This window comes from Ascaphus truei (assembly GCF_040206685.1).
Source record: "Ascaphus truei isolate aAscTru1 chromosome 2 unlocalized genomic scaffold, aAscTru1.hap1 SUPER_2_unloc_2, whole genome shotgun sequence".
In the NCBI taxonomy this organism is placed as follows: Eukaryota; Metazoa; Chordata; class Amphibia; order Anura; family Ascaphidae; genus Ascaphus; species Ascaphus truei.
The window spans coordinates 198,305-212,650 of NW_027453816.1; the positions used below are offsets into that span (position 1 = coordinate 198,305).

The window sequence follows — 14,346 nt, forward strand, 5'->3', positions numbered from 1 at the left end:
GGAGACATGTACAATTACAGAGATATCCTTGCTTGAGGGATGAGACGGAGACATGTACAATTACAGAGATGTCCTTGCTTGGGGGATGTGACGGGGACATGAACAATTACAGAGATGTCCTTGCTTGGGGGATGAGACGGGGACATGTACAATTACAGAGATGTCCGTGCTTGGGGGATGAGACGGAGACATGTACAATTACAGAGATGTCCTTGCTTGAGGGATGAGACGGAGACATGTACAATTACAGAGATGTCCTTGCTTGGGGGATGAGACGGGGACATGAACAATTACAGAGATGTCCGTGCTTGGGGGATGAGACGGGACATGTACAATTACAGAGATGTCCGTGCTTGGGGGATGAGACGGGGACATGAACAATTACAGAGATGTCCGTGCTTGGGGGATGAGACGTAGACATGTACAATTACAGAGATATCCTTGCTTGGGGGATGAGACGGAGACATGTACAATTACAGAGATATCCTTGCTTGGGGGATGAGACGGAGACATGTACAATTACAGAGATGTCCGTGCTTGGGGGATGAGACAGAGACATGTACAATTACAGAGATGTCCTTGCTTGGGGGATGAGACAGAGACTTGTACAATTACAGAGATGTCCTTGCTTGGGGGATGAGACGGAGACATGTACAATTACAGAGATGTCCGTGCTTGGGGGATGAGACGGAGACATTTACAATTACAGAGATGTCCTTGCTTGGGGGATGAGACGGAGACATGTACAATTACAGGGATGTCATTGCTTGGGGAATGAGACAGAGACATGTACAATTACAGAGATGTCCGTGCTTGGGGGATGAGACGGAGACATGTACAATTACAGAGATGTCCTTGCTTGGGGGATGAGACGGAGACATGTACAATTACAGAGATGTCCTTGCTTGGGGGATGAGACGGAGACATGTACAATTACAGAGATGTCCTTGCTTGGGGGATGAGACAGAGACATGTACAATTACAGAGATGTCCTTGCTTGGGGGATGAGACAGAGACATGTACAATTACAGAGATGTCCGTGCTTGGGGGATGAGACGGAGACATGTACAATTACAGAGATATCCTTGCTTGAGGGATGAGACGGAGACATGTACAATTACAGAGATGTCCTTGCTTGGGGGATGTGACGGGGACATGAACAATTACAGAGATGTCCTTGCTTGGGGGATGAGACGGGGACATGTACAATTACAGAGATGTCCGTGCTTGGGGGATGAGACGGAGACATGTACAATTACAGAGATGTCCTTGCTTGAGGGATGAGACGGAGACATGTACAATTACAGAGATGTCCTTGCTTGGGGGATGAGACGGGGACATGAACAATTACAGAGATGTCCGTGCTTGGGGGATGAGACGGGACATGTACAATTACAGAGATGTCCGTGCTTGGGGGATGAGACGGGGACATGAACAATTACAGAGATGTCCGTGCTTGGGGGATGAGACGTAGACATGTACAATTACAGAGATATCCTTGCTTGGGGGATGAGACGGAGACATGTACAATTACAGAGATATCCTTGCTTGGGGGATGAGACGGAGACATGTACAATTACAGAGATGTCCGTGCTTGGGGGATGAGACGGAGACATGTACAATTACAGAGATGTCCTTGCTTGAGGGATGAGACGGAGACATGTACAATTACAGAGATGTCCTTGCTTGAGGGATGAGACGGAGACATGTACAATTACAGAGATGTCCTTGCTTGGGGGATGAGACGGGACATGTACAATTACAGAGATGTCCGTGCTTGGGGGATGAGACGGGGACATGTACAATTACAGAGATGTCCGTGCTTGGGGGATGAGACGGGGACATGAACAATTACAGAGATGTCCGTGCTTGGGGGATGAGACGTAGACATGTACAATTACAGAGATATCCTTGCTTGGGGGATGAGACGGAGACATGTACAATTACAGAGATATCCTTGCTTGGGGGATGAGACGGAGACATGTACAATTACAGAGATGTCCGTGCTTGGGGGATGAGACGGAGACATGTACAATTACAGAGATGTCCGTGCTTGGGGGATGAGACGGAGACATGTACAATTACAGAGATGTCCTTGCTTGGGGGATGTGACGGAGACATGTACAATTACAGAGATGTCCTTGCTTGGGGGATGAGACGGAGACATGTACAATTACAGAGTTGTCCGTGCTTGGGGGATGAGACGGGGACATGAACAATTACAGAGATGTCCTTGCTTGGGGGATGAGACGGGGACATGTACAATTACAGAGATGTCCTTGCTTGGGGGTCATATAGACCCCAGAAATAATGAAAGAAAAATATCTGGTCATTTTCCCACCACCAAAGAACAAGTTGCAGAGTGAGGAGTGTACCGTACAGGCGGCGTGTGCTCTGCGTGTTCCCGGCGCTCCGCGACATGTCTGTCTCCTGTCTCTGCAGCTCTCATGTACGCCAGTATTTTTGGGAACGTTTCTGCGATCATCCAGCGTCTGTACTCGGGTACGGCGCGGTATCACACCCAGATGCTGCGGGTTCGAGAGTTTATCCGCTTCCATCAGATCCCCAACCCCTTGCGGCAACGCCTGGAGGAGTATTTCCAGCACGCCTGGTCCTACACCAACGGCATCGACATGAACGCAGTGAGGCCATCTCCACATCTTTCTCCCCTACATCTCCACATCTCTCTCCCCTCCATCTCCACATCTTTCTCCCCTCCATCTCCACATCTTCTCCACTCCATCTCCACATCTTCTCCCCTCCATCTCCACATCTTTCTCCCCTCCATCTCCACATCTTCTCCCCTCCATCTCCACATCTCTCTCCCCTCCATCTCCACATCTCCCTCCCCTCCATCTCCACATCTCTCTCCCCTACATCTCCACATCTCCCTCCCCTCCATCTCCACATCTCTCTCCCTCCATCTCCACATCTCTCTCCCCTCCATCTCCACATCTCTCTCCCCTCCATCTCCACATCTCTCTCCCCTCCATCTCCACATCTCTCTCCCCTCCATCTCCACATCTCTCTCCCCTCCATCTCCACATCTCTCTCCCCTCCATCTCCCCATCTCTCTCCCCTCCATCTCCACATCTCTCTCCCCTCCACATCTCTCTCCCCTCCACATCTCTCTCCCCTCCATCTCCACATCTCTCTCCCCTCCATCTCCCCATCTCTCTCCCCTCCATCGCTACATCTCTCTCCCCTCCATCTCCACATCTCTCTCCCCTCCATATCTCTCTCCCCTCCATCTCCACCATCTCCACATCTCTCTCCCCTCCATCTCCGCATCTCTCTCCCCTCCATCTCCACATCTCTCTCCCCTCCATCTCCACATCTCTCTCCCCTTCACATCTCTCTCCCCTCCATCTCCACATCCCTCTCTCTCCTCTTCACCTCCCTCCTACTCTCCCTCCTCCTCCTCACCTCCTTCCATTCTCTCCCTCCTATTATCTTCTTCCTCCTCCTCCTCCTCCTCACCTCCTTCCATTCTCTCCCTCCTTTTATCTTCTTCCTCTTTCTCTCTTCTCTCTTGGCTTCTATCTTCTTCCTCTCACTTGGCTCCTTTTCCTCCTTTCTCTCCTCTGTCTCTGCAGTGTTCTCCTCTTTGGCTTTGTCATGCTCTCACCTCTTTCTCTTTGCACCTCACTTCGTGTCTCACCTTCTCCTCCCTGTATTGTAGGTATTGAAGGGTTTCCCTGATTGTCTCCAGGCTGATATTTGTCTGCACCTGAACCGTAGCCTCCTGCAGAACTGCAAACCCTTCAAGGGAGCCACCAAGGGCTGTCTGCGAGCGCTGGCTATGAAATTCAAGACCACACATGCCCCACCTGGAGATACGCTGGTGCATGCAGGGGACGTCCTCACCGCACTCTACTTCCTGTCCCGCGGCTCCATCGAGATTCTGCGTGGAGATGTGGTCGTGGCCATATTGGGTAATGCCAGAGAAAAGGACAGGCTCACTTTTTATATACCCATTATCAAACCAACCCCCGACATTTTCCCACCTCTTCACACCTGCCACTTTCCCACCTCTTACACCCAATGCCTTCTCACCTCTTACACCCGACACGTTCCCACCTCTTACACCCGACACGTTCCCACCTCTTACACCCGACACGTTCCCACCTCTTACACCCGACACGTTCCCACCTCTTACACCCGACACGTTCCCACCTCTTACACCCGACACGTTCCCACCTCTTACACCCGACACGTTCCCACCTCTTACACCCGACACGTTCCCACCTCTTACACCACCTCTTACACACGACACGTTCCCACCTCTTACACCCGACACGTTCCCACCTCTTACACCCGACACGTTCCCACCTCTTACACCCGACACGTTCCCACCTCTTACACCCGACACGTTCCCACCTCTTACACCCGACACCTTCCCACCTCTTACACCCGACACCTTCCCACCTCTTACACCCGACACGTTCCCACCTCTTACACTGACACGTTCCCACCTCTTACACCCGACACCTTCCCACCTCTTACACCCGACACCTTCCCACCTCTTACACTGACATGTTCCCACCTCTTTCACCCGACACCTTCCCACCTCTTACACCCGACACCTTCCTACCTCTTACACCTGACACCTTCCCACCTCTTACACCCGACACCTTACCACCTCTTACACCCGACACGTTCCCACCTCTTACACCCTCACCAATCCACTTCTTACACCCGACACCTTCCCACTTCTTACACCCGACACCTTCCCACCTCTTACACCTGACACCTTCCCACCTCTTACACCCGACACCTTCCCACCTCTTACACCCGACACGTTCCCACCTCTTACACTGACACGTTCCCACCTCTTACACCCGACACCTTCCCACCTCTTACACCCGACACCTTCCCACCTCTGACACCCGACACGTTCCCACCTCTTACACCCGACACGTTCCCACCTCTTACACCCGACACGTTCCCACCTCTTACACCCGACACGTTCCCACCTCTTACACCCGACACGTTCCCACCTCTTACACCCGACACGTTCCCACCTCTTACACCCGACACGTTCCCACCTCTTACACCACCTCTTACACACGACACGTTCCCACCTCTTACACCCGACACGTTCCCACCTCTTACACCCGACACGTTCCCACCTCTTACACCCGACACGTTCCCACCTCTTACACACGACACCTTCCCACCTCTTACACCCGACACCTTCCCACCTCTTACACCCGACACGTTCCCACCTCTTACACTGACACGTTCCCACCTCTTACACCCGACACCTTCCCACCTCTTACACCCGACACCTTCCCACCTCTTATACTGACATGTTCCCACCTCTTTCACCCGACACCTTCCCACCTCTTACACCCGACACCTTCCTACCTCTTACACCTGACACCTTCCCACCTCTTACACCCGACACCTTCCCACCTCTTACACCCGACACGTTCCCACCTCTTACACCCGACACGTTCCCACCTCTTACACTGACACGTTCCCACCTCTTACACCCTCACCAATCCACTTCTTACACCCGACACCTTCCCACTTCTTACACCCGACACCTTCCCACCTCTTACACCTGACACCTTCCCACCTCTTACACCCGACACCTTCCCACCTCTTACACCCGACACGTTCCCACCTCTTACACTGACACGTTCCCACCTCTTACACCCGACACCTTCCCACCTCTTACACCCGACACCTTCCCACCTCTTACACTGACATGTTCCCACCTCTTTCACCCGACACCTTCCCACCTCTTACACCCGACACCTTCCTACCTCTTACACCCGACACCTTCCCACCTCTTACACCCGACACCTTCCCACCTCTTACACCCTCACCAATCCACTTCTTACACCCGACACCTTCCCACTTCTTACACCCGACACCTTCCCACCTCTTACACCTGACACGTTCCCACCTCTTACACCCGACACGTTCCCACCTCTTACACCCGACACCTTCCCACCTCTTACACCCGACACCTTTTTACCTCTTACACCCAACACCTTCCCACCTCTTACACCCGAGACCTTCCCACCTCTTACACCCGACACCTTCCCACCTCTTACACCCGCCACCTTCCCACCTCTTACACCCGACAACTTCCCACCTCTTACACCCGACAACTTCCCACCTCTTACACCCGACACCTTCCCACCTCTTACACCCAACACCTTCCCACGTCTTACACCCAACACCTTCCCACCTCTTACACCCGACACGTTCCCACCTCTTACACCCGACACGTTCCCACCTCTTACACCCGACACGTTCCCACCTCTTACACCCGACACGTTCCCACCTCTTACACACGACACGTTCCCACCTCTTACACCCAACACCTTCCCACCTCTTACACCCAACACCTTCCCTCCTGTTGTAACCAACATGTTCCTAGTTATTACACATGACAGAATACCATCTCTTGCACCAGACATATTTCAAGCTATTACACCCAACTCATTCCCAGCTCTTACACCCGACACGTTCCCACCTCTTACACCCGACACTTTCCCACCTCTTACACCCGACACGTTCCCACCTCTTACACCCTCACCAATCCACTTCTTACACCCGACACCTTCCCACCTCTTACACCTGACACGTTCCCACCTCTTACACCCGACACGTTCCCACCTCTTACACCCGACACGTTCCCACCTCTTACACACGACACGTTCCCACCTCTTACACCCGACACCTTCCCACCTCTTACACCCGACACCTTTTTACCTCTTACACCCAACACCTTCCCACCTCTTACACCCGAGACTTTCCCACCTCTTACACCCGACACCTTCCCACCTCTTACACCCTCACCTTCCCATCTCCTACACCCGACCCGTTCCCACCTCTTACACCCGCCACCTTCCCACCTCTTACACCCGACAACTTCCCACCTCTTACACCCGACAACTTCCCACCTCTTACACCCGACACCTTCCCACCTCTTACACCCAACACCTTCCCACGTCTTACACCCAACACCTTCCCACCTCTTACACCCGACATGTTCCCACCTCTTACACCCGACACGTTCCCACCTCTTACACCCGACACGTTCCCACCTCTTACACCCGACACGTTCCCACCTCTTACACACGACACGTTCCCACCTCTTACACCCAACACCTTCCCACCTCTTACACCCAACACCTTCCCTCCTGTTGTAACCAACATGTTCCTAGTTATTACACATGACAGAATACCATCTCTTGCACCAGACATATTTCAAGCTATTACACCCAACTCATTCCCAGCTCTTACACCGGACACTTTCCCACCTGTTACACCCGACACCTTCCCACCTCTTACACCCGACACGTTCCTAACATTTACGCCCATGTTCCGAACCCCGCCACGTTTTCCCTTCCTACAGTATGTTGAGATTGATTGTGTTATTGTTTGCAGGTAAGAATGACATATTTGGGGAGCCTCTGAATCTTTATGCACGGCCTGGGAAATCCAACGCAGATGTTAGGGCCCTCACGTACTGTGACCTGCACAAGATTCACCGGGAAGAACTGCTGGAGGTGCTGGACATGTACCCAGAATTTTCCGACTACTTCTGGACCAGCCTGGAAATCACTTTTAACCTCCGAGATGTGAGTTAATATTACTACGGCAGGTAACAATCAGGTAGATGAGCAAGGGACAGCGTTGTTACACCACAAGATGGACGATACCTCTAAGTGTCAAAGAAAGATGAGAAAAGAGATAACTATGTTTCTCACAGGGAGAAACAAAAGTGTGAGGCAGCTGTGTGTGCAACAGGAAGAAATAACGTAAGATATAACTGTGTGTGTCACAGTGTTTGAAATGCACACACAGACCAAGTCAGAATGTGTATCTTACAGTACGCTCCAAAAAGGTCCAGTAAAATACACACACCTCTAGATAAAGTATAATCAGATATCCAGGTATTGCCAGTGTAATTGTTATCAATATTGGTAACTTTGGCCACTTTGGATGTCCACCCCATCCTACATTCCATAGGTCCTCTTCCACCCCATCCTACATTCCATAGGTCCTCTTCCACCCCATCCTACATTCCATAGGTCCTCTTCCACCCCATCCTACATTCCATAGGTCCTCTTCCACCCCATCCTACATTCCATAGGTCCTCTTCCACTCCATCCTACATTCCATAGGTCCTCTTCCAGAAAACCCTACATTCCATAGGTCGTCTTCCACCCCATCCTACATTCCATGGGTCCTCTTCCAGAACACCCTACATTCAATAGGTCCTCTTCCAGAACACCCTACATTCCATAGGTCCTCTTCCAGAACACCCTACATTCCATAGGTCCTCTTCCAGAACACCCTACAATAGCGTTATGACTAGTAGTACTTTTATACCCCTGTCCTGTCCGGATACACGTCCCACTTCTGCCTATTTGAATTTTAAAGATGGTTCTACTCTTGAAATAGTTATTTTACAGCTATGATTCCCAGCGCAGTAAGCACCTTCCCATCAGGACATCAACAATAGGCAGCTTCCTTCTCTGAGCTTTGTGTGTGCCCAAGTGTCCATGTCAGCATGTTCGACATAGCTTACAATACATGTGGTACATGCCATTGGGACATAGCGTACATGGTACATGCCGTTGGGACATAGCGTACATGTGGTACATCCCATTGGGAAATAGCGTACATGTGGTACATGCCATTGGGACATAACGTACATGTGGTACATCCCATTGAGACATAGTGTTCATGTGGTACATCCCATTGAGACATAGTGTTCATGTGGTACATGTAGTTGAAACATAGTGTTCATGTGGTACATGCTGTTGGGACATAGCGTTCATGTGGTACATCCCATTGGGACATAACGCACATGTGGTACATCCCATTGAGACATAGTGTTCATGTGGTACATCCCATTGAGACATAGTGTTCATGTGGTACATGTAGTTGAAACATAGTGTTCATGTGGTACATGTAGTTGGGACATAGCGTTCATGTGGTACATCCCATTGGGACATAGCGTACATGTGATACATCCCATTGGGACATAGCGTACATGTGGTACATCCCATTGGGAGATAGCGTACATGTGGTACATCCCATTGGGAGATAGCGTACATGTGGTACATCCCATTGGGACATAGCGTACATGTGGTACATCCCATTGGGACATAGCGTTCATGTGGTACATACCATTGGGACATAGCGTACATGTGGTACATGCCGTTGGAACATAGCGTACATGGTACATGCCGTTGGGACATAGCGTTCATGTGGTACATGCTGTTGGGACATAGCGTACATGTGGTACATCCCATTGGGACATAGCGTTCATGTGGTACATGCCATTGGGACATAGCGTACATGTGGTACATGCCGTTGGAACATAGCGTACATGGTACATGCCATTGGGACATAGCGTTCATGTGGCACATGCTGTTGGGACATAGCGTACATGTGGTACATCCCATTGGGACATAACGTACATGTGGTACATCCCATTGAGACATAGTGTTCATGTGGTACATCCCATTGAGACATAGTGTTCATGTGGTACATGTAGTTAGTTGGGACATAGCGTTCATGTGGTACATCCCATTGGGACATAGCGTACATGTGGTACATCCCATTGGGACATAGCGTACATGTGGTACATCCCATTGGGAGATAGCGTACATGTGGTACATCCCATTGGGAGATAGAGTACATGTGGTACATCCCATTGGGACATAGCGTACATGTGGTACATGCCGTTGGAACATAGCGTACATGGTACATGCCGTTGGGACATAGCGTACATGGTACATGCCGTTGGGACATAGCGTTCATGTGGTACATGTCGTTGGGAGATAGCGTTCATGTGGTACATGCTGTTGGGCCATAGCGTTCATGTGGTACATGCCATTGGGACATAGCGTACATGTGGTACATGCCGTTGGAACATAGCGTACATGGTACATGCCGTTGGGACATAGCGTTCATGTGGTACATGTCGTTGGGACATAGCGTTCATGTGGTACATGCTGTTGGGCCATAGCGTTCATGTGGTACATCCCATTGAGACATAGCGTTCATGTGGTACATCCCATTGGGATATAGCGTACATGGTACATGCCGTTGGGACATAGCGTACATGTGGTACATCCCATTGGGACATAGCGTACATGTGGTACATCCCATTGAGACATAGCGTACATGTGGTACATCCCATTGAGACATAGCATTCATGTGGTACATCCCATTGGGATATAGCGTACATGGTACATGCCGTTGGGACATAGCGTACATGTGGTACATCCCATTGGGACATAGCGTACATGTGGTATATCCCATTGAGACATAGCGTTCATGTGGTACATCCCATTGGGATATAGCGTACATGGTACATGCCGTTGGGACATAGCGTACATGTGGTACATCCCATTGGGACATAGCGTACATGTGGTACATCCCATTGAGACATAGCGTACATGTGGTACATCCCATTGAGACATAGCATTCATGTGGTACATCCCATTGGGATATAGCGTACATGGTACATGCCGTTGGGACATAGCGTACATGTGGTACATCCCATTGGGACATAGCGTACATGTGGTATATCCCATTGAGACATAGCGTTCATGTGGTACATCCCATTGGGATATAGCGTACATGGTACATGCCGTTGGGACATAGCGTACATGTGGTACATGCCGTTGGGACATAGCGTACATGTGGTACATCCCATTGGGACATAGCGTACATGTGGTACATCCCATTGGGACATAGCGTACATGTGGTACATGCCGTTGGGAGATAGCGTACATGTGGTACATCCCATTGAGACATAGCGTTCATGTGGTACATCCCATTGGGATATAGCGTACATGGTACATGCCGTTGGGACATAGCGTACATGTGGTACATCCCATTGGGACATAGCGTACATGTGGTACATCCCATTGGGACATAGCGTACATGTGGTACATCCCATTGGGACATAGCGTACATGTGGTACATGCCATTGGGACATGGCGTTCATGTGGTACATGCTGTTGGGACATAGCGTACATGTGGTACATCCCATTGGGACATAGCGTACATGTGGTACATCCCATTGGGACATAGCATTCATGTGGTACATGCCATTGGGACACAGCGTACATGTGGTACATGCCGTTGGAACATAGCGTTTATGTGGTACATGCCGTTGGGACATAGCGTACATGGTACATGCCGTTGGGACATAGCATACATGTGGTACATGCCGTTGGGACATAGCGTACATGTAGTACATACCATGGGGACATAGCGTACATGTGGTACATGCTGTTGGTACATACTGTAGCGTACATGGTACATGCCATTGGGACATACTGTAGTGTTCATGTGGTACATGCCGTTGGCACATAGCGTTCATGTGGTACATGCTGTTGGGACATACTGTAGCGTACATGTGGTACATGCCGTTGGGACATACTGTAGCGTACATGTGGTACATGCCATTGGGACATAGCGTACATGTGGTACATGCCGTTGGGACATAGCGTACATGTGGTACATGCCGTTGGGACATACTGTAGCGTTCATGTGGTACATGCCGTTGGGACATACTGTAGCGTCCATGTGGTACATGCCATTGGGACATACTGTAGCGTTCATGTGGTACATGCCGTTGGCACATAGCGTTCATGTGGTACATGCCGTTGGGACATACTGTAGCGTTCATGTGGTACATGCCATTGGGACATACTGTAGCGTTCATGTGGTACATGCCGTTGGGACATACTGTAGCGTACATGTGGTACATGCCGTTGGGACATACTGTAGCGTACATGTGGTACATGCCGTTGGCACATAGCGTTCATGTGGTACATGCCGTTGGGACATACTGTAGCGTTCATGTGGTACATGCCATTGGGACATACTGTAGCGTTCATGTGATACATGCCGTTGGGACATACTGTAGCGTACATGTGGTACATGCCGTTGGGACATACTGTAGCGTACATGTGGTACATGCCGTTGGCACATAGCGTTCATGTGGTACATGCCATTGGGACATACTGTAGCGTACATGTGGTACATGCCATTGGGACATACTGTAGCGTACATGTGGTACTGCCGTTGGGACATACTGTAGCGTACATGTGGTACATGCCGTTGGCACATAGCGTTCATGTAGTACATGCCATTGGGACATACTGTAGCGTACATGTGGTACATGCCATTGGGACCATACTGTAGCGTTCATGTGGTACTGCCGTTGGGACATACTGTAGCGTTCATGTGGTACATGCCTTTGGGACATAGCGTACATGTGGTACATGCCATTGGGACATAGCGTACATGTGGTACATGCCGTTGGGACATACTGTAGCGTACATGTGGTACTGCCGTTGGGACATACTGTAGCGTACATGTGGTACATGCCATTGGGACATACTGTAGCGTTCATGTGGTACATGCCGTTGGCACATAGCGTTCATGTGCTACTGCCGTTGGGACATAGCGTACATGTGGTACATGCCGTTGGGACATACTGTAGCGTTCATGTGGTACATGCCGTTGGGACATACTGTAGCGTACATGTGGTACATGCCGTTGGGACATACTGTAGCGTACATGTGGTACATGCCATTGGGACATACTGTAGCGTTCATGTGGTACATGCCGTTGGGACATACTGTAGCGTTCATGTGGTACATGCCGTTGGGACATAGCGTTCATGTGGTACTGCCGTTGGGACATAGCGTACATGTGGTACATGCCGTTGGGACATACTGTAGCGTTCATGTGGTACATGCCATTGGGACATACTGTAGCGTTCGTGTTACATGCCGTTGGGACATAGCGTTCATGTGGTACATGCCGTTGGGACATAGCGTAGCGTACATGTGGTACATGCCATTGGGACCATACTGTAGCGTTCATGTGGTACTGCCGTTGGGACATACTGTAGCGTTCATGTGGTACATGCCTTTGGGACATAGCGTACATGTGGTACATGCCATTGGGACATAGCGTACATGTGGTACATGCCGTTGGGACATACTGTAGCGTACATGTGGTACTGCCGTTGGGACATACTGTAGCGTACATGTGGTACATGCCATTGGGACATACTGTAGCGTTCATGTGGTACATGCCGTTGGCACATAGCGTTCATGTGCTACTGCCGTTGGGACATAGCGTACATGTGGTACATGCCGTTGGGACATACTGTAGCGTTCATGTGGTACATGCCGTTGGGACATACTGTAGCGTACATGTGGTACATGCCGTTGGGACATACTGTAGCGTACATGTGGTACATGCCATTGGGACATACTGTAGCGTTCATGTGGTACATGCCGTTGGGACATACTGTAGCGTTCATGTGGTACATGCCGTTGGCACATAGCGTTCATGTGGTACTGCCGTTGGGACATAGCGTACATGTGGTACATGCCGTTGGGACATACTGTAGCGTTCATGTGGTACATGCCATTGGGACATACTGTAGCGTTCGTGTTACATGCCGTTGGGACATAGCGTTCATGTGGTACATGCCGTTGGGACATAGCGTACATGTGGTACATGCCATTGGGACATACTTATCGTTCATGTGGTACATGCCTTTGGGACATAGCGTACATGTGGTACATGCCTTTGGGACATAGCGTACATGTGGTACATGCCATTGGGACATAGCGTACATGTGGTACATGCCATTGGGACATACTGTAGCGTTCATGTGGTACATGCCGTTGGGACATACTGTAGCGTTCATGTGGTACATGCCGTTGGCACATAGCGTTCATGTGGTACTGCCGTTGGGACATAGCGTACATGTGGTACATGCCGTTGGGACATACTGTAGCGTTCATGTGGTACATGCCATTGGGACATACTGTAGCGTTCGTGTTACATGCCGTTGGGACATAGCGTTCATGTGGTACATGCCGTTGGGACATAGCGTACATGTGGTACATGCCATTGGACATACTTATCGTTCATGTGGTACATGCCTTTGGGACATAGCGTACATGTGGTACATGCCTTTGGGACATAGCGTACATGTGGTACATGCCATTGGGACATAGCGTACATGTGGTACATGCCGTTGGGACATAGGGGCTGTAACAGGGACTTATCCCTGTTAAAAAACGTGCCTCTAATCCAGCAGTGTGCTGGGTAATTGCACACCAGCAATCAACCAACTCCACCTGCCTAATCAGACCTCTGTCAGAAAAAGTCTGTTCTGAGACACAGGAAAGGGATTCCGTAGTCCACAACTGGGCTGACCTGGGGAACAACAGATGTCTTGAGCTGCAGAGGGACTGCAGGCTGACAGCAAGACAATTGGACAAGAACGCTATACCTGGACAGACATTGCCATAGCACACAAGGGTG

The 14,346-nt window shown here is 50.3% G+C and overlaps 1 protein-coding gene across 3 annotated transcripts in view; it reads left to right on the forward strand.

Moving 5' to 3' along the window:
* LOC142473263 (voltage-gated inwardly rectifying potassium channel KCNH2-like) overlaps positions 1 to 14,346 on the forward strand; it is a 219,014-nt gene that overhangs the window by 180,059 nt on the left and 24,609 nt on the right. For all 3 annotated transcript variants that reach the window (XM_075580454.1, XM_075580455.1, XM_075580456.1), the window contains 3 exons: positions 2,443 to 2,642; positions 3,683 to 3,935; positions 7,411 to 7,604. In XM_075580454.1, coding sequence (XP_075436569.1) covers positions 2,443 to 2,642; positions 3,683 to 3,935; positions 7,411 to 7,604 — 647 coding nt within the window. The remainder of the gene's footprint in view (positions 1 to 2,442; positions 2,643 to 3,682; positions 3,936 to 7,410; positions 7,605 to 14,346) is intronic.